This window comes from Otolemur garnettii, unplaced genomic scaffold, assembly GCF_000181295.1.
Source record: "Otolemur garnettii isolate 467f Iridium unplaced genomic scaffold, OtoGar3 scaffold00008, whole genome shotgun sequence".
Taxonomy (NCBI): Eukaryota; Metazoa; Chordata; class Mammalia; order Primates; family Galagidae; genus Otolemur; species Otolemur garnettii.
In genome coordinates, this window is record NW_003852403.1 from 12,999,092 (window position 1) to 13,021,773 (window position 22,682).

Sequence of the window (22,682 nt, forward strand, 5' to 3'; positions counted from 1 at the left end):
TAGTTAAATTGCAATAGTAGACTCAAGTACTAATTCTACATTTCGAGAAGTCTTTTATGTCTGCTAGAATTTTCTGGTTTTAATCACAACATTTCCTGTCTTCTTTCCTTAAAGCTCTTTTTTATCCAGAGTTCTTTAAATTAAAAACACTTGCTCATGTGACACCATAGCTCTCTACCGAGTGCTATAAAATGAGACTCTTGTCTCCAAAAAAAATTTTTTTTTTTTGCTCAGTTTGGGTATGAAAAATACAACCTTGTGGATTGCTGAACTTCTTTATGTGTAATAGAGTAGGATGGAAAGAATGTGGACTTCGGATATAGACAATTATGTATTCAAAGATAGGCCACAGGGTGATGAGTAATCTTGGGCAAGAGACCAGCTAAATTCTCAAGTGTCAGTTACCTATCAATAAAATCAGAAAGTATCTGGCTTTGCAAATTGTAGCTATTTTGTATGACTTTGAGCCCTTTACTCAATTGATGAATGGAGTTATATGCTATCATATGTATTGTCATTTTTCTTGGTTTATATGAAATTACCCTCTGCATAATTGTTCTCTCCATGGTTCTTTCCTTCCCATTTCAGTCAGCTATAAAAATCCCCACGTGCTATCTCTGTAATGAGCAGTTGGCCCAGGTTAAATAGCTAGTCCTCTGGTTTGATTTCTCACCTCTGAGCTGTCCTGTGTTCGCAGAGATTCATCTCAATCCTGTACTGTAAAATCCTTTGGGCCTCTGTCCTGACAATTGCAGCTAAAGGCATGTAAATTGCTAGCAGCATCTGCTTGTCAGTCAAGAATTGTTATAGTGCTACTAAGGTTGGTTTGAATAGGATGGTAAGTTTAGATCAAATTTTATTTCACAGCCAAAGAAGTTTATTTATTGAAAGAAATGTTTCAGAGGATTTGATAATTTGAAGATATTTTAGAGTGGTACCCAGCTAAATTAGCCGACCTAACCTACTTCTTCAAATGCCAGTTTTTTATTACCAGTGTGGATAGTACTTTATTTTGTGCAACATAATTTTGGAGAAGACCTTTTTCTAGCATTCATTTGGTACTTTTATGTAGAGTAGTTATTGATTCTCTGAATTCATCCATATTTGGTTATCTGCATGTTTAATGTTGTTATCAAAGCAACTAATTTGCCATGTCGTTAAAAGAAAAATTATATCTATGAAACGATAGTGAGACATCCTTGTTTTATTGTGCCTAGCAGATTATGTCTGTGTATTCCTTATTTCCTATTTCTAGGTGTTCAGTGATGTTATTTATTACAGGTTTTAATTCGTCCTTTGTATATTATGTTTTGTAATAAGTATATTTGGTTTGGAAGTTTTTATAATCAAACGATGTCAATTGTTTTTTTCTTTTTCTCATCTTCTGATCAGGATTTCTGGCAGGTACTGACTCAGCAGCATGTGCTTTAAATGAATTAATGCTCCAAAATCAATAGTAATGCTTCAAGAACAAGAGTTCAGTGCATGTTCATGTCCTTCCCCTGCTCCCTTCAGAGTGGTTTGGTTCCTGTCACTTTAAATTAACATACTTTATCTTTAATATGACAATTCAAACACTGCACAAGTCCTTGAGAATATAGTACCCAGCATAATTCAAAAAGAAATTTTAACATTAGGTGTTACACAGAAGGTCAAGGAAGTTTATTTTAATCATTATATTTTATAAGAGATACTTAACTGAGTCACATAAATAATCTTATTTGGGATATTATATGCCTACTTAACTGAGACAGGAATGATGAAGCAATAGTAACTTCAAGTTAAAAATTAGTAGCATTTTTTTCTTTTGAAATTTCTGACATAGGAAATACAGATAAACAGTTGCTTAGTTGCACTCAGTAAAATGGCTTAAGGGGAAACAAATGGAATATTTAAAAAGACTTCATTGTTTTGCTTTTTTGAGCTAGTCAATGACTTTACCTTGGAAAATCAGGCAAACACACAGAGAAAGCCATGAGAAGAATATGTAGTTGTAGGCTACCAAAAGAGACTTTCAAGGGCACTCCTAAGAATACTTTTAAAATTGATCTTAAAGGGCTCGGCACCTGTGGCTCAAGTGCCTAAGGCGCCAGCCACATACACCTAAGGTGGTGGGTTCGAATCCAGCCCGGCCAGCCAAACAACAATGATGGCTGCAACCAAAAAGGTAGCCGGGCGTTGTGGTGGGTGCCTGTGGTCCCAGCTACTTGGGAGCTGGAGGCAGGAGACTTGCTCAAGCCCAGGAGTTGGAGGTTGCTGTGAGCTGTGATGCATGGCACTCTAACCAGGGGGAACAGCTTGAGGCTCTGTCTCAAAAAAATAAAATTGATCTTAAAGGCTTGGACTCTTTAATTGTATTTTATAAATGACTAAAATGTATTCATTTTTAAAAGAAATTACTCTTACATTTCTGAGGGTTGGCAGTCTTTAAAATGTAAATTAAGCTGAATTATAAACATCTTTTGGTTTAAAATAATTAATGATGATCACAGGATACCTTTATTTTTATAGTATATTTTTTCTATAATTCCTTTTTTTTTCCTCCCTACTACTATTTTTAGTAGTCCCAAGGCCAGGTGTAGTGGTTCAAACTTATACTCCAGCTCTTGGGGAGGCTAAGGTAGGAGGATCACTTGAGGCCAGAAGTTTGAGACCAGCCAGGGCTATATAGTGAGACTCTCCTTTCCCCATCTATACAAAAAATTTTAAAAATTAGCCAGGCATAGTAGTTTGTTTCTGTAGTCCCATTTATTTGGTAGCCTGACATGGGAGGATAACTTGAGCCTAGGAGTTCAGGGTTACAGTGAGCTATGATCTAGCCACTGTACTCCAGCCTGGATGATAGAACAAGACCCCATCTCTTAAAAGAAAATTTAAAAATTAAAAAAAAAAAATAAGTAGAAAGTCATCCCTTTACCAAACCTCCAAGCCAGATATCCTATTATTGGTGCAATAATAATGCCTCCTAAATGCCTTTGCCTTTAACTACATTCTGAAACAAACCAACAAATGCTTTAAAAATTATGTGAAGATGATGTATAGATGATCCCATTATCAATGTTTCTAATCCTGGGGGTTCTATTTTAGAATAGCTATGGCACAAGCATACAGTGAACTAAAGAAAGTAAGACAGATGAAATGCAAATGCCTGTAATTGAGGAGCGTCACTTTCAGTTCTCTGATTATGGTAGGACAGTTTGTAGGAGACAGCTAAAAACTCTTCCTCTCCTTTAATAATTGTATGGCTTAAAGCTTGAAGGTTTAAAATGGCTTGCCTTGGATAACTACCCTTACTAGAGAGGTAGGAATAAAGAAGTAGGAATTGGCAAATGCTTGGAAGTCTCTGAAGTCTGCAGTGTTGAGTAGTCAATAACATTAAGTGACAAAAAAATGCCAATTATCTTAAACTTTAACTATTAAAGTTAATATCCTTGGTTGATCAAGGATTCAAAATCAAGTTTTACTGTATTCTTAAGGATTTCTTGTGAATAAACCTTTCATATTAAAAAATGGACTTTTTTTCTTAGAATAGGTAGTGAAAGAATTGTTTATCTATATTGAGTTGTATAATTATCCCTCATTTTGGTAGTGCTAGTGTGAATCCTTTAAGCTTCCAAAGGTTACTTTGCAGTTACTTTGCAGAAGAGGCCTTTCTTGCTTGCTTTCTTGCGGGGATCTGTCCTTTGCATGCTAAGTTCCTACTGCCCATGGAAAGGCCAGAATCATTTTGTTTTCTTGGTAGCATAGAGTGCTGTTCTTCAGATGCAGCTTATAAATGGTATCATGGACTCATTATATTGCTGTGTGGAGTATCCATAATGTCTCTTTCCAGTCTCTGAGTTCCACCGCTACAAAAATCTATTAATTTAACCCGTGTGTTTAATTATTCAAGTTGAGAAAATAAATAATAATGTAATCATCAAGGGCTCCCTTGGTTGTCCCAAATATTTAGTCTCCTATTATGATGTTTTAAAATATGTTTTTGTTTTAGATTATGTTGTATTTGAATTTGGAATCAATGAACCCATTTGATTTATCACTGTTGATTTGAAAGCATAAACATAAATAACCATTACATTTCTAACACCTTCATGTTTAGCCTTTTTATCATAAACAGGATTGGAAATTCACTTTGGTATAAGAAGACTTTGTTTAATTCTAGACTAACTTTCTTTTTTCCCATTTTTCTTATAGTTTAAACACTCTAGCATGTGTGAAGGTCAACATAAAAAAGTTCTATAAAAGCTACACTAAACAAGTTATTTCTCATCCTATTCTGGTAAAACAGACTCTCTACTTAGCCTAAACATCTATTGATGATCTTTGGCTGTAGAGAATGTGTTAAGGTAGTTCTTGCTTCATATTTGTTTTTGGCATAATTCATTTTTAAAAAACTAAACTTGAATTAAAAGCTTTTCCAACTATAGATCAATTTAACATTTATTAATTAAAATGAGTATAAAGAACATTAAATTCCTAAGGCTGTGTACATTTTGAAAATCATTAAGATAGGCATTTGACTTAATGGAGGTGTTAAAACAAGCATGTACCTACATCATTGGTTCAAATGTTCCTTTCCAGCTTCAAGTTAACTTAGCTGATAAAAAGCCCCCAAGGTTAGTATTTTATAATAGTGAACTATGTTTTGCTTTAGAAATACTGAGCCCTCATTAATATTTTCAGAAATTGTGAATAATGTAGATACCAGGCATATTCATATATAATTGATGAGTGTAACATAATTTATGACATGAGCTTTTGAGTCAGACTATGGCCTGGCCTGTCACTTAATATAGCCTTAGGCTTATTACCTTGGGCTTCTTATTTAACTTCTCTAAACCTGAGGTTTTTTTAAATCTGTAAAGTACAGATAATATTATCTACCTTACATAGTTGCAGTGAGGACTTAAAGAGATAATGCAAATATAAAGTGCCTGGCACAATGGTTGGCATAGCATATGCAAAGTATAGTTTTTAGGGATCAGTGATGTTCAAGTGTTCAAGGAGTACCTATAAATATTTGTTTTCAAAATTGATTTTAAAATTCTTCATCTAGGAAGCAGTAGTTACTAAGAAGAGTATAAATCAAAGGTGTGAACAGTGATCTTCAGAGTGAGACTCTTATTTTTGTTCTTCTGATACATCTTTTCTTGCAATAATTCTTTGCCAAAAAAGAAAGTAAAATTACTATATTGACTTATTTTTCACAATTTGTACTTGAGATTGTTTTTATATTAAGTAATGGAGAAACTTTTTAACCCATGTGACTAAAACCAAGACTGCTGCTGACCTCAGAACTGTTCTGTTTAGCACTGATCTATTTGAGTGGCTGAAGTTCAAAATTAAATTCTTAGATATAGGTAGCAGATAATAATGATAAGACATAGATTCTCCCACTCAGAGCTGCATTAAAGCAAGTGTAAAGGGGTAATGTAGTAGAAAATAGTAGAGTTGAAGATTTTGTCCTTCCAGAACTTTAATAATACCTCATCAGATACTGAGGATTGAAATAAATCATTTCAATAAATTTGTATCATTTCCTTGAAGCTACTGTTCTTCCAGTCTACTTTTTAAATTTTTTATTATTGCTATAATCAAATCATCTGCCACTTTTTTTTTAAAGCATCTTCATTTGTACCATTTTGTCTGAAGCAATCTAGTTAATGAAATAGAAAGACATTTGCATTCTAGATATTTGGAATTGTTCTCAGAGCTAAGGTGGTTAAATTGGGACTGAAAAGAGAATTGCTTTCTGGCAAAGTGAAGCCTACAGTATCTTAAGCATTCACCTTCCACAGTTTGTTGCACAGTAATTTATGTTTGTCTTAAATACCTTGAAAAGCTTGCAACAAAATCTAAGTAGAAGAAGGAGAAATGATAAACTGCTTTAAGTTAGAAACATCTCTGCTTCATTTTTATCTGATATATCCTCAAATTCTATCTTTCTACAAGTTCAGGTCTAGGCTGGGGAAGAATAACATATTTTAGCTGTGCAACATTTTCTGTTTGGTTGGGAATAGTGTGATTGTTTAAGATTGGTATTTTATCAAAGCTTTGGCATCTGTTTATGCACTAACTAGATAATGAAGTGTGAGTATTAATTGCATGAGAAAATTGCTGAATTTTCTCTTTCTTTCTAATAGTCCCCTAACTCTCTACCTCAACTCCAACCTTAGATAGAAATACTATTTGTCATTTGGAAATGATGTGCATTTTCCACAAGAAATGTATTATTACCATTAATTTGTTTTTGGCATGCAACCTCGAATTTTATTCAAGGGATTTGTACTAGATAGACAAATATATTTAAGCAACATAAAGAAATGTTAATATTAAAATAATTTGAATATTTCAGCCTCATAAATGATGACATCTTAATTTAAATAGTAAAGCTGTGTTCTTTAGGAGATTTTCTGTATACCAGAGATGTTTTGAGTTTCTAGATGGTATGTAAGCATTTATTTTATAGACAAAGTCCATCAACTTCTATTAGATAGAAAAGTTCATTTCAAACTTTAGAACTTGAAAAAATAGATCTCAACTACAAGAAATAATGAGTATAAATTCCGACTTAAGATTTTTCTCTTTGGCTTCATCTAGTTGAATCTCAGAAGGCAAAATTATTGACCCTACTTTAATCAACCTTATAAATAGTTAGGATTTACTGTTTAAGCACATTGAGTACTAGTAAGTTTGAATCCAGTCCCAGGGCCCCTCATGGTACCTGCAACTTTGCCTTATATTTTATAAGTTTATGTGATTGGTCAGAAACGAAAGTGTGGATGCTTCAGCACAAAATTATCAGCTAGAACTAATCAGGTTTAAAATTTGAGAGGAAAAAGATCTAAGTCATATGAGTGAATAGTACGGCAGCTATATTTTGTTCATTTAAGTCAGTGAGCACATTGCTATGAAATATTTTGCATAATTTTAGAAAGGATAACATTTGTCAGTAATTGAATAAAAATACTACTATTTCAATAATTTGACCTATATTTTGCTTTCACACCCTTCATTTCAGAGATTCAAATGTTTGGTATAGTCTGTGAGGTATCTGCAATTACAGTCTCTTTCAAAAATACAGTAGAACCTCCATAGTTGACCATCTCCCTGCATCGACCACCTCCTTAAGTTGACCTAATTGTCATAGATCAGACATGCACCACATGTACTCAATGGAAGTTCCTTTTGTTACTACCTCCATATGTTGACCAGTTTGTTACAGTTTCTTAGATATTAAACTTACAGAGGTTTTACTGTACCTAGTTCTGGCTGGTCACAGTGGCTCAGACCTGTAATCCCAGCACTTTGGGAGTTGAGGCAGGAGGATTGCCTAAGGCTAGGAGTTTGAGACAAGCCTGGTCAATATAGAAAAACCCTGTCTCTACAAGATATTTTTTTAAAAATTTGCTGGGTGTGATGGTATATGCCTGTGGTATCAGCTACTCAGGAGGCTGAAGCAGGAGGATGGATTGAGACCAGGAATTTGAGGTTTCAGTGCACTATCTCAAAAAAAAAAGAAAAATACACGAATAAATAAACTAGTTCTGGCTCAAGCCGCTAAGGCTCCAGCCACATACATCTGAGCTGGCAGATTCAAATCCAGCCCGGGGCCTGCCAAACAACAATGATGGCTGCAACCAAAAAATAGCTAGTTGTTGTGGTGGGTGCCTGTAGTCCCAGCTACTTTCTTGGGAGGTGGAGGCAGGAGAATCACTTGAGCTCAGGAGCTGGAGGTTGCTGTGAGCTGTAATGCCATAGCAATCTACCCAGGGGGACAGCTTGAGGCTCTGTCTCAAGAACAAAACAAACAAAACAAAAAACTAGTTTTGGACAGACTCCAGCCTTGGTGACAGAATGAGACCCCATCTATTTAAAAAAAAAAAAAACCTACCTAGTTTTGTTAAAATAATTTTCAGCATGTGTACTGAATCTTACCTTGGGAACTTTAAGATAATGTAAGTTTCTTATAGATCTTTACTAAATCTTTTTACTGAATATGTATCACCTAAGCTCACATTGTGTGCCCTTACAGTAGAATTTTTTTTTCTTTTTGAGACAAGAGTCTCACTGTGTCGCCCTCAGTAGAGTGCTGTGGTATCACAGCTCACAGCAACCTCCAACTCTTGGGCTTAAGCAATTCTTTTACCTCAGCCTCCCAAGTAGCTGGGACTACAGGCACCCACCACAATGCCCAGCTATTTTTTTTTGCAGTTGTTTAGCTGACCCAGGTCGGGTTCAAACCCACCACCCGGTGTATGTGACTGGCACTGTAACCACTGATATGGGGGCCGAGCCCTTATAGTAAAATTGAAATGTGTTCTATTTCTATTGACTTTTGTGCACAACAAAGTTTCTTTCTTAGCATGTCTATTATATTTATATATTAATACTTATATATAATTTACATCTCATGTTGATAAATTTATATTGAATTGAATTTATTACTTATATTGAGTTAAATATAAATCTTTGGATTGTATTTTCTTAGTTGGAATTGCAAATCAATATAAATGTTCATTAATAACAGAAAGTATAAATAACCACCTCTGAGGCAGTGACAGAACAAAACATTATTACCAGCCTGGTAAGGAAGATTGTATCTTCCTTGGATTATGCCTCCATATCATCCCTGGATTGCATAAGGGGTTTTTGCTTAAGGGGAAAGGTGACTTAAAATTTGGTCAATGATTAAACATAATCCAAAAGATTAAATGAAGAAAAAATTTACTTGACATTTTTAATTTGCAAAATTAAACATGGGTAAGACATTTAAAGTAGGGAAAAGTAACCAAAAGCCTCCTCTAGGCTGTTCTTCCTTTATCCTCTTTCTTTTTAATTATTATGAGTACACAATATTTGTATATCTTTCTATGATACATGTGATGCTTTGCTGCAGGAACACAATGTGAACTAAATCAGAATAATTGGGGTATCCATCACCTCTGGCATTTAACATGTCTTTGTGTTAGGAACATTTCAATTCCACTCTTTTAGTTATTTTCAAGTATACCATAACTTATTGTTAATTATACTTATTTCATTGTGCTATCAAATATTGTTCATTCAGTCTAACTATATTTTTATACTCATTAACCTACTCTTTGCCCCCCTCCCCACTACCCTTCTCAGCCTCTGATAACCATCATTCTACTCTGTGGAGATGAGGTCAATTATTTTTAATATTTAGCTCCCACATATGAATGAGAACATGTGAGATTTGTCTTTCAGTGCTTAGCTTATCTCACTTAACATAATGTTCTCCATTTCCATTCATGCTATTGCAGATGGCAAGATTTTATTATTTTTTGTGTTCATGTACCACAATTTCTTTATCTGTCTACTGATGGACACTCGGGTTAATCCCAAATCCTGGCTATCGTAAACAGTATGGCAATAAACATGGGAGTACAGATATCTTTTGATGTATTGAATTGCCCTCCTTTGGATATAGACCCATAAGTGGTTTGCTAGGTCATCTGATAGTTCCATTTTTGGTTTTTTGAGGCACTTCCATAGTGGTTGCACTAATTTACTTTCCTACCAAAAGTGTATGAGGGTTCCCCTTTTTCCAAATCCACAACAGCATTTCTTATTGCCTGTCTTTTTGACAAAAGCCATTTTAACTGGGGTGAGATGGTATCTCACTGTAGTTTTTATCTACATTTTTCTGATGACTAATGATGTTGAGCATTTTTTCACATACCTGTTGGCCATTTGATTGTCTTCTTTTGAGAAATAGCTTTTAGGATCCCTTGCTCATTTTTTAATGAGATTATTTGTAGAGCTCCTTATATATTCTACTTATTAATCCTTTGTCAGATGGGTAGTTTGCAAATATTTTCTCTTGTTCTTTGGGTTGTCTCTTCACTTTGTTGATTATTTCATTTGCTGTGCAGAACCTTTTTAGCTTGATGTGATCACATTTGTCCAATTTTGTTTTGGTTGCCTGTGCTTTCAGGGCATTGCTCAAGATATTCTTTGCCAGACAAACGTCCAGAAACATTTACCTTATGTTTTCTTTTGGTAATTTCATAGTTTAAGGTCTTAGATTTAAATCCTTAATCCATCTTTATTTGATTTTTATATATGGTGCAAGATAAAGGTCTAGTTTTATTCTTCTGCATAAGGATATCCAGTTTTCCCAGGAGCACGTGTTAGAGAGACTTTCCTTTCCCCACCGTATGTTCTTGGCACTTTTGTCAAAGATAAGATCACTATAGATGCGTGGATTTATTTCTGGCTTCTCTATTTGGTTTTGTTGCCAGTACCATGCTGTTTTGATTACCACAGCTCTGTAGTATAATTTGGATAATGTGATGCCTTCAGTTTTGTTTTTTTTGCTTCAGATGGCTTGATGGCTTTGGCATTCTAGATCTTTTCTGGTTCCATACAAATTTTAGGATTTTTTTTTCCTATTTCTGTAAAGAATGTTACTGGTATTTTGATGGGGATTGCATTGAATCTATAGATTGCTTTGGGTAGTATGGACATTTTAACTTTATTAATTCTTTCAGTCTGTGAGCATGGAGTGTCTTTCCTTTTTGTGGATATGTCCTCTTTAATTTCTTTCTTCAGTTGTTTTCATTATAGAAATCTTTCACTTCTTTGGGTAAGTTTATGCCTAGGTATTTTATTTTATTTGTAAGTATTATTAATGGGATTACTTTCTTGGTTTCCTTTTCAGATTGTTTACTATTGACATATAGAGATGCTACTGATTTCTGTATGTTGATTTTTGTGTCTTGCAAATTTGCTGAATGTGTTTATCAGTTATAATTGTACTTATGGAGTTTTTCTAAATAAAAAGTTATATCTTCAAACCAGGATAATTTGATTTCTTCCTTTCTAATTTGGATGCCCTTTATTTTCTTCTCTCATCTGATTGCTCTAGCTAGAACTTCTAGAACTGTATTGAATAACAGTGGTAAAAGTGGGCATCCTTGTGTTGTTTCAGACCTCAGGGGAAAGGCTTTCCATTTTTTCCCATTTGGTATGATATTAAGTGTGGGTCTGTCCTGTGTCTTACATTATGTTGAGGGAAGTTCCTTCTATATCCAGTTTTTTTCAGAGTTTTTATCATGAAGGGATATTGAATTTTATCAAATTCAGCATCAGTTGAAATGATCATATATTTTTTTATCCTTCGTTCTGTTGATATGATTTATTATATTGATTTGCCCATGTTGAACTATCCTTGCATCCCTGGGTTGAATCCCACTTGATCATATGAATAATCTTTTTAATGTGTCGTCAAATGCAGTTGGTTAGTATTTTGTTGAAGATTTTTGAATCTATATTCATGAGATAATGGCCAATTTGTCTGGTTCTGGCATCTGGGTGATATAAGCCTCATAGAATAAGTTTGGGAGTATTCCCTCCTTCTTGACTTTTTGGAATAGTTTAAGTAAGATTGGTAGTTCTTCTCTGAATTGTTAGGAGAATTCATCAGTGAAGCCATTGGGTCTTGGACTTTTTTTGTTTGTTTTGGATGGGAGGCTTTTTATTACTGTATCTATCTTATTAGTTATTTGTTTATTCAAATTTTGGATTACTTTCTGATCCACTCTTGTTAGCTCGTCTGTGTCTAGGAATTTTTTCATTTCTTCTAGGTTTTCCATTTTATTAGCATTTGGTTGCTTATAGTAGTCTCTAATGATCCTTTGATTTTCTGCAGTATCAGTTGTAATGTCTCCTTTTTCATCTCTGATTTTATTTCTTTTAGCACTTATTGTAGGAGTGGTCTGGCCTCAGTTTTTGTTTGTCTGGGAAAGTATTTATCCTTCATGTTTGAAGGCTATTTTTGTAGGATATAATATTATACAGTTAAGCTTTGTTTCCTTCAACACTTTGAATGTATCATGCCACTTTCTCCTAGCTTGTAAGGTTTCAGTTGAGAAATCTGTTGTCAGATGTATTGGAGCATCTTTGTGTTTTTTTGTTTTCTTTTTTCTTTCCTAAGGAGCTTGATCATTATGTAAATGCCTTGAGATAGTCTTGTTCGGGTTAAATCTGCTTGGTGTTCTATGACCTTCTTGTACCTAAAAATTAGTATCTTTCTCTGAGTCTGGAAAATTCTGTTACTATTTCTTTTAATAAACTTCTTACCTTAATCAGTCCCTCTACCTTCCTCTTCAAGGCCAGTGGCTCCTAGATTTGCCCTTTTAAGGCTATTTTCTAGATCCCGTAGGCATGCTTCATTCTTATTTATTCTTTTTTCTTTACTGACTGACTGTGTATTTTCAAATACCCTGTTTTTCTAATTCTTTTTTCTCCATGGTCAGTTCTGCTGTTGCAAGACTATTGCATTTCTCAGTTTGTCAATTGAATTAGCACTGTAAATGTCCTTGTAATATAGCCTCTATGGAGAAACATGCCAATCATTACTCACAATGAATATACTTTGATGTTGAGTGATGTCTTTATATGATTTCTGTAGATTTTGTAATTCTGTTAACAGTAGAGGTGGCAAGGCTAAGTCATAACCCTATATGCATCTGATGTTCACTCTCTCAAGCTACTTTTGTAACTATTCAAATAATTCATGTTTATTTTTACTTTGAAAAACAATAATATATTCTGCTGGGAATCAGAAGACCTTCAAAAGGAAAATAGGCTACTAAAAGCAGAAAACATCACAATAGAGTAATCTACACTTGAAACAGTGAATTGATTTTTAACAAAAGTGTCACAGTAATTCAATGGGGAAGGAAAGTGTTCTCAACAAATGATTTATAATGAATTGTATGTCCATATTTTTAAAAATGAATCTTGCCCCTTACCGCAACATACACAGAATTCATTTGAAATGGATCATAGACCTAAATATAAAATCTATAACTATACGACTTCTAAAAGAAAGTATAAGAGAATATTTTTTATGGACTGGAAATTGGCAAAAATTTGTCAAATAGCATATAGAAAGCATAAAGCATAAAAGAAAAAAATACATAAATTACACTTCGTTAAAATTTAAAACTCCATAGGCCACGCCTATAATCCTAGCACTCTGGGAAGCCCAGGTGGGTAGATTGCCTGATCTCAGGAGTTTAAGACCAGCCTGAGCAAGACCAAGACCCTGTCTCTACTAAAAATAGCTGTATGTCGTGGCGGGTACTTGTAGTCCCAGCTACTAGGGAGGCTGAGGCAAGGTTATCACTTAAGCCCAAGAGTTTGAGGTTGTTGGCTCGGCGCCTATAGCTCAACCGGCTAAGGCGCCAGCCACGTACACCTAAGGTGGCGGGTTCGAATCCCCAGCCCGGACCCGCCAAAACAACAAGGATGGCTGCAACCAAAAAATAGCCTGGCGTTGTGGCGGGCGCCTGTGGTCCCAGCTACTTGGGAGGCGGAGGCAGGAGACTCGCTTGAGCCCAGGAGTTGGAGGTTGCTGTGAGCTGTAATGCCACGGCACTCTACCCCGGGGGACAGCTTGAGGCTCTGTCTCAAAAAAAAAAAAAAAAAGAGTTTGAGGTTGCTATGAGCTGTAATGCCACAGCACTCTACCAAGGGTGATAAAGTGAGACTCTCTCTCTCAAAAAAATAAAAATTACAAGCCTTATTCTGGCAGAATTGTTTTTAATACATATTTGGCTATATTTGTTGTCTGTTGCTGGGTAACAAAGTAAATTTTCGTATCTTAAAACAGTAACATGTGCTTTATGAATCAGGAATTTAGGGATAATTTGGCTGGATGGTTCTGGCTCAGTCCCTTTCATGAGATTGCAGTCACATGTTGGCGGGATGAGAATTCATTTCCAAGGTGGCTCACTCAAATGTCTGGTAAAATAATACTGACTATTGGTTGAGACTTTAATCCTCAGATCCTCTTCATGTATCCCTCTCCACAGGCCTGCTTGGGTATTCTATTCAAATGGCAGATGGCTTCTCCTAATAGAGCAAGATGCCTTTTATGACCAACCCTCAAAAGTCATACATCATCACTCATATCTCTATTCTGTTCATCTTACAGACTAACCTGGGTTCTTTGTGAGAGGAGACTATATAAGGTTGTTAGTATCTGGAGGCAAGAATCATTGTGATCATCTTAGAGCCTGGCTACCGCACTGACAAAGGTCTCATATGCAGAACACATGATGAGCTACTACAAATCAGTAATAACAAAATAACCTAATTAAAAATGGGCCAAAGTAAAAAGGGTGGGGCAAGTCTTGATTAGGTACTTCCCAAAGAAAGACATATAATCACCAATATACAAAATTAAAAATATTTAACACATTGGTCACTGGGGAAATGTACAGTAAAACTGCAATGAAATACTACTATGTATCCACTTGAGTGGCTAAATCTAAAGAGACTGGCAGCATAAAGGTTGGCAATAATGTAGAGCACCTAGAGCTTATATCCATTGATAGTGCAATAAAAAGATACACCTTTCAAGAAAAGCCTAATAGTCAAAGACTGAAAAGACCCTAAGTGTTTAGCAATAAGGAATGAATAAATCACATTATTTGTGTGTGTTATCATTATAAGAATATTATTATACACAAATTTTTACAAGTAATACATTTATTATTATGTAATATTTTATTAATGAGCAGTATAAAATACTACTCAGTACTAAAAATGAACCACTTACATTGTGGGTGAAGCTCCTCCACATTGTGCTAAACTAAAGAAGCAGAACACCAAAGTATATACTGTTGATACCATTTAGGTGGGGCATGATGGTTCATGCCTGTAATCCCAGCACTTTGGGAGGCGGAGGTGGGAAGATTGCTTGAGGCCCGAGTTCAAATTCAAGACCATTTATATAACATTCTAGAACAGGCAAAACTAATCTGTGGTGAAAAAATTATGGTGGGAATTAACTACAGTGAGGCATAAAAGAACTTTCAGGAGTAATGAAAAGGTTCTGTATCTTGATAAAGATGTAGGTAACTAGATATTTGTATTTCAGAATTCATTGAATTGTACATTAGATTTATACATTTTACCACATGCAGATTTTACTTAAAGAGATAACAAATAATTGAACTCTAGTTGATATATTTGTTTTTGGGGGGGTTTTTTGGTTTTTTTAGAGACAGAGTCTCACTTTATTGTCCAGGGTAGAGTGCTGTGGCATCACAGCTCACAGCAACCTCCAATTCCTGGGCTTAAGCAATTCTCTTGCCTCAGCCTCCCAAGTAGCTGGGACTACAGGTGCCCGCCACAATGCCCAGCTATTTTTTTGTTGCAGTTTGGCTGGGGCCGGAGTCAAACCTGCCACCCTCTCAGTATATGGGGTTGGCGCCCTACCCACTGAGCCACAGGCACTACCCCGGATGTCAGAGTGAGGCTCTGTCTCAAAAAAAGGGGGGGAAATGTATAAACACATATCACTATAGTTGGTAATTGTGTGCACCCAGCTTTATAACTGAAGTCATCTGAAATACCATGATGAACAGCCTAAGTCTTTTGACAAAATCAATCAAAAATCTTGCGTATGCAGTCACCCAAAGAGCTGAGATCTAGAGAAATTTTACAAACGCAGAGGTACAAAAAGGGTATTCCCTCATTTACTGAGAAAGTTTCAACATTTTTACATACATGCACAATTGCTGTGATAATGCAGTTTCATGGAGTCAAATTTCTGATGTTTAAGGTAGAAGGCAAGTCTGTTCTAACTCAGAAAGAACATTCACCTTCTGCATTTGTTCTCTCTAGGCCCCCCGCAGAGTGAAGGGTACCCCATTTAGCATCACACTAATTTCCATGGAAATACCATAAGAAACACACTCAGAATGATATTTCACCAGGTTTCTAGGTATTCCTAATCCAATTATATTGACACCTAAAATTATTTACCACAATCAAAAATAATCCTCCAAAGGAAAAAACAAAGAACCAAGAAAGACTATTCTAAGTTAATAGAGACTGAAGAGACCTGACAACTAAATGAATTATGTCCTTCACTAGGGAAATATGCTAACAAGGACATTATTGGAAGTGTTAACTATATTTAAAAATGGACTGGGTTAGATAATATTAATGGCATATGTATTGATACTCCCTGGTTTTATTAAATTTATACTGTAATGTGTTAGGAAATGTCTTTGTTCATAGGAAATCTGTGCTGAAGTATTTAAGTGTAAAGAGGCATAATGCCTCCAACTTATTTTCAAAGTGGTACACAAAAAATATATAAAGCAAACAGGGTACTATGAAAACTGTCGGTGCATCTGTATAAAAATATACAGTAGTTTTCGTATATTAATCTTGAAACCTTTCTGTGAGTTTGAAGTTATCTAAAAATTAAAAGTTACTGACAAAATTAGATTCATCTTTGTATTATATTCTGAACACCAGTGTGGCACAGGTAAATTGTTAGAAAAATGTTAGGTATGCTTCTTGGCTTAGCTACTTGATTTTACCCTATCCTTACACCAGGTGTTCTCAAACTACGACCTGCAGGCCACATGCAGCCTGCCTAGGACATTTATCCGGCCCGCCAGGTGTTTTTGCTGCTGCTGCCTGTCCTCTTTAGTAGCCGACTCGTCCAGCCTTCCAAAAGTCTGAGGACAGTGAACTGGCCCCCTGTTTAAAAAGTTTGAGGACCCCTGCCTTACACTTTTGTCTGTTTCTCAATTTCTGGCCACCATGATATTACTTGTTTTAATTGCTTGTACCAATTTCCCCACAAGATTATGACATTATTAAGTATTTGGGTTCTCTACACATTCATTCTTCTGACTGATAATGGTCTCTCTTTAGGGATCTATTCTTATTTTGCATATTTATTCCTATTTCCATACTTTACTTTTGCAGTATCTTGGATGATGCAAAAATTGTAACTATTTGTTTCTTTTTATTTTGAGAAATTTAAATATTAGCTTCCCGGTGAAAGGCTTTGCTGCTCTAATTCTCATTCTTTCTGAAATTAATATTTAATCTCTTAGTAGAAGATCAAGAGTGGCATGAAATCTAACCTTAAGTACTGTGTGCTCATTTTTGCTGTCAGCTCAAAGAAGTAATCTCTGAATGCCGTCAGGCAGGACCATGGCTTCCGTCAGTAACAACTGAAGTCAGAGAAGCCCTTTTAAGTAGCTGCCATCAAAACCTAATACTGCTGTGTTGACATTCAACTATGGAGTTTTACCTGTCTGTCATTACCTTTTCTTAAGAACAAGCAAATATCCAGTAGAAGCTATTTTGAATGAGATTACTAAGAAAATCATGCAAACTGACTTCTTGATGATTCATGTGGGACCTGTGTTTTCAGTTGGTTAACCACTTTTCTTTCCTTTGTGGTGTGTAATGGGATCTCCACTAGACAGAGGTAACCAAGTGAATAGTTGTGTACCTGGATGCTGTAGTGGTGCTTGTTGGTTTAATTTTCATGATACTCCTACCAAAGTTATGCCTGCAGTGCTGCCTTGTCTTTTGTGCTTGCATGATATTATTACTTTGGTTGTGCTTTGTTGGTTTGGGTTCTTAAAACTGCGTATTTCTTTTACTTTTTTTTAAAAAATATGTACTTTTAAATATTTTTGGTGTCCCAGAATTTATGGAAATTAGTTTCAAGTCTAACTCTTCAGTGGATCCTTTTCAGTTTGAAAATATCTTCAGTATTACCACAAAGTTTATGCTTTGGCTAGGAATTCAGAAAACAGGAGAGGTTTGCTTAAACATCCAGAAAGAGACCAGTTGCCAGACGACAGGCCATTAATAAAGCCAAGAATTAACTTTATGAAATTTAAGATAAAGAAAAGAAATATGTATTTAGAGTAAAAGCTAAGTTTTAGGAGATAGTTTCATCAAATAGCTGAAATTTAGAATCTTCCACGAAGGTTAATAGTAGATGTGATTTAAATTAAATTGTGTAGAAAGCCTGGTGTGCATGTCTGATTCAGTATTATATTTCTGAGGTACTTATTTAGTCTACATACCATGCTATATTCCAAAACTAAGATTCTTGACTTCATAAGGGAAAACTAAAATTAATATTTATATGAGCCTTGGAAATAATTGCTCACCTCTTCATTTCTGCACGGGTAGTATAGTTTTCTTAGGCAATTAGAACTGATTTCCTCTTAGTTTTTTCTTTTGTTTGTTTTGTTTTGTTTTTTACTACTTTATGTACCTCTATAGAAGAAGGTGGATTGTTTTTAAAACTAATAGGCAAACCCAAAATTTGAAGTGGACCTGTGTCATACATACGATATGGGAGGTTACAAAATCAAAATTATTTTCTAATGTTCATACTAAACCAGTGTTGAAATGAAAAAATTATTTTTTTCTTGAAATTTTATCATCTTAGAATCTGTAAAGGATCCATTGATTTTGAATAGCCATCAGAGAAATGTTTATGATAAATAGCATAAAATTGTCAGATGAATGGTGATTCATCTCTTACTACTTGTGTTCTAATTCAGTTAATATTTTTTTTTCATCTTTTGGTGCAACCCACATGTTTAATAGAAAATTTCCCAGGAACGAGAAAAATTTGCTGATGAAGACAGTATATTTTACACCCTTGGAGAATGTGGACTCATATCCTTTTCAGACTACATTTTCCTTACCACTGTTCTTTCCAGTAAGTACAGACTTTCTCTTTCATTCATTTGTAGGGAACATCCATGACTATAAGCAGAGTTTCAATCAGAAGGGAGAACAAAACATGTTGCCAAAGTTAAGGAATTATATGTTATGTAAGATTTGTTTCAAATTTTCTTTAACTCGTGTATAGAACCACCTAAGAAAGAAGGAGAAAAAACTAAAGTATTATGGTAAAGTTTTAAAAAATAACTTTGGAATTTACCTTTAACTGTTTAACACTCTGTGTTCCATCAAGATGAATTATGTATTGCCTGTCCTATAGCCTTCATTAGCATTACTACTTTTCCAGTAAAACACATTTTAATCTATCATTCCCTAAACTAAAGAAAACTGGCTCAGTTTTGCTAAATATGTTGTTCTTCTTTTTAATCTTGGAATGCTTCTAGAGACATAAAACTCAATTTTGACTCCTTTAGAGCACTGATGATTTTCTGAGTTTTTAAAGCTGAACAGCTTTGTTAATTAGTATGCTACTCTGTCTTTAAATTTAATTTCCTTTCAGTGTGACTTTTTTTTAACCATTCAGAAAAACTAAACAAAATGTATGTTCCTAGCTCTCTGTGTATAGTCTGTTAAAATCTGCCTAAAGTGAACCAAAGAGTCGAAATGTGCATGCTTTAAAGAAATGATTCTCAGGGTTTTTTTGTCTGGAACATATCAAAGAAGAATGACCATCTCTTTTTTCCCTGTTCCAGGCCAGTCATCTGTAAAAATAAAACTGTCTTGTAAGACAGTTTTTAGCAAATGGCATACGCAAGTCCTGCCATGACTGTGGCCACTTTGATTTCTTATTCCTTCTGTGAAAGAATAGCTCGCTTTGGGGCACCTGAGTGTCTGAGTAAATTCATGAGGTGGGCTGGGCATGGTGGCTCATGCCTATAATCTCAGCACTTTGGGAAGCTAAGGTAGGAGGATCACTTGAGCCTAGGAGTTTGAAATCAGCCTAGGCAGCATAGTGAGACCCCAACTCTACAAAAAATTAAGAAATTAGCTGGGCATGGTGATGTACACCTATAGTCCCATTTGTTCCAGAGGATAAGGTGAGCGGGTCACTGGGGCCTGGGCGTTCAAGGTTGTAGTGAGTTTTGATCATACCTCTGCTCTCCAGCTTGGATAACAGTGTGAGACTCTGTCTCTTAAAAAAAGAAAAAAATTCGTGTGGTAGACCAGTCCTCTAGCAACGAAAATACACATTGGTTTTGGGTTTTTTTGTTTGTTTGTTTGTTTTGAGAATATACATTAAGTTGTATCAAAATCCAAATCAGCAACCAAAATAAAAAGCACATGTATAAGTATGTATTGTTATAATTTTTATTTTGGATAGAGCGTGTGTTTTAAAACAGATTGTAGTTCAAATCTAGTCCCACTGCTTCTTAGCTTTTGGGGGTGCCAAGTCAATGAGTTTGTTCTTCTATTTTGTCTGTAAAATAGACATGGAAAAAATATCAAACCCAAATGATTTGCTGAGGATTATGAGATTACAAATACAAAATACCTAGTTTAGTGCCTCTTATTTAATAAGTATGAAAACTGTCTTGGTTTTTATTCTTGATATCCTGGCACAACATGTTATTTCATGTCTGCTTTTAAGAGATCCATAGTCTTTTTTTTAAAAGCCCAATACATAAAAATATGGCATAATCTTTTAAAAAATGGCCAGAATTTGTTGGGATTTTAAAAATTATATTGTGACTTTGGACAGAGTTTATATTAAGCATATGGCAGAAAGAATACTACATTATGGCTCGGCGCCTATAGCTCACCCTGCTAAGGCGCCAGCCACGTACACCTAAGCTGGCGGGTTCGAATCCCCAGCCCAGACCCGCCAAACAACAATGACGGCTGCAACCAAAAAATAGCCGGGCGTTGTGGCGGGCGCCTGTGGTCCCAGCTACTTGGGAGGCGGAGGCAGGAGACTCACTTAAGCCCAGGAGTTGGAGGTTGCTGTGAGCTGTAATGCCACGGCACTCTACCCAGGGGGACAGCTTGAGGCTCTGTCCCAAAAAAAAAAAAAAGAATACTACGTTATACAAAGAGACCAACTATGAGCTCTACATTGATACTGTACTTTGGAAGTAGTCCTAGTAAATGACTGTTGAGTTGAAATGAGATTTTAGCTTGTATCCATTTGCTTAGTCTTCCAACCTTTGTGTCTTTGTCTAAGTGTGAGAAGCCCAGAGAGCAGAACTTTCAAAATATTTGGCTTGTTGTAGATCTCCCTTGATTCAGCCATTTAAAGAATGTTTTTTAAAAGTCACATTGACCTTTGAGTTCTAAAAACCCCTCCAAGTAGTTGTGCTCATCCCAGCACCTTTACTTCTTGGTGCTCAGCTCTTCTGATGTGTAGCAGCATTCGTGACCTCTACCTGCTAGATGCCAGTAGCACAGCCCATCCCTCCCCCAGTTATGATGAACATAAACATCTCCAGACATTGCTAAAAAGTCTCCCAGGGAATGAGGTGGGGAGGAGTCATCCCTGTTTGAGAACTACCTGTGTATTTTTGGCAGTTTTTTTCCTATTATGATGTACCTTGATGTGGTTTTCATCATCATTCTTGTCTTGAATTTCGTTGAGCTTTTTAGATCTGTGGGTTTATACTTTTCATCAAATTTGCAAAACTTTCAGCCATTATTTCTTCATACACTTTTTTTGCAATTCCCCCTTCCTCTGCTTCAAGGACTCCAGTGACAAATATTTTCCTCACATCAACCCTATGTTTGTACTGCTGTTATTTTCATTTTACAGATGAGGAAATTGAGGCACACAGAGGGTTAAAGAACTTGCGCCTATTCCCACCATGAGTAAGTAGACAATTCAGGATTTGAATGAAAGCCAACCACAGCATCTGGACTTCTATTACTTGGCCTTACTGCTATGGTCACATTTTCAGCAGTGTGACCATAATTTATTTTAGCACTTCTTCTTTTCCTAAGGCTGACCTTCAGAAAAGCTGGTCATAAACTCTCCTGTACATAATGTGCAGTTGAAGCATCTTACAGTCTGAATGTTGCCTACTTCGTTGTCTACTTTGTCTAACAAGCCATGGGGGAAACTATGCCACAGAAATTACACTGAGGTCAATTCTTTCCCACGTTCAGATTGCTGCTAGGATAACAGGAAATGAGACACTCAGTGGATCTTCTTGTGCATAGCAAGGGATCTGTACAGTCAAAATACACTAAATAGTCCCCAAGTCATCCAGTAAGGGAGAATGCAGTACCCTAAGGATCAAAAGCTAAATCATTCATTTTCTTTCTCAATTTATAATTACCTCTCCTAAAAATAAAATTAAGATAGCTGATTTCTAAAGAAAACATATTATGCAATATTATGTCCCCAATTAAATAGAGTTAATTCTTATTTAAGCTTTTTGGAAGTTTTATTTTTCTACCTAGGAGTTTCTAGACACACATCCAGAATAACAGCCAATCTGGCAGAAATATCTTGTGCTTACAATAAGCAATGGTATGAATTTCTTACTTTTCTCTCTGTGTGATTTGAATAATGGGCTTTCTTTGGCCAACCTAACATTTAAACACCTTTTATCCCATAATACACACACTTCCTAAACTCCTTCCTGCTTTATTTTTTTTTTTAATTTGGCACTTAGCACTATTTAACATTCTATGTAATTTCTTCTTTTTTTTTTTTTTTTGAAATGGGAGTCTCACTACATTGCCTAGGCAGTTCTCAAACTTCTGAGCAACCTCCTGCCTCAGCTTCCTGAGTAGAGAGAGATTGTAGGCACATGTCACCATGCTTGGTTTTAATTTATTTCTTTAGTTTATTTATTATCCACTTTATAACTTAGAATGCAAGCTGCATGACAGATCACAAATTTATGACCGTATTCACTGATAACATAATTATATTTAGCATTATGGCAAGGTAACAGAGCAAGAAGATAAAACGTGGGTTTTTTTTCATATTTTCCAAAAAAGAGTTTAATAAAGTAAGACTACCATGCCGTTGATATCCTAAATTGAGACTAGTCCTTGCAGTTGTTGATATCCTCAGTCTGCATCCAAAACTATTGGAGTAATGCAAATGTGTATTTTTAGCCATCTATTTCCAAACAAGCTCGGTTTTTTCCTTTTCTTTTTTTTTTTTTTTTTTTTTTTTG

General features: G+C 35.4%; 1 protein-coding gene across 2 annotated transcripts in view; it reads left to right on the forward strand.

Moving 5' to 3' along the window:
* The window catches only part of MICU1 (mitochondrial calcium uptake 1), a 251,894-nt gene that overhangs the window by 101,570 nt on the left and 127,642 nt on the right, over window positions 1-22,682 (forward strand). For both annotated transcript variants that reach the window (XM_023509529.1, XM_023509528.1), the window contains one exon: window positions 18,421-18,535. In XM_023509529.1, coding sequence (XP_023365297.1) covers window positions 18,421-18,535 — 115 coding nt within the window. The remainder of the gene's footprint in view (window positions 1-18,420; window positions 18,536-22,682) is intronic.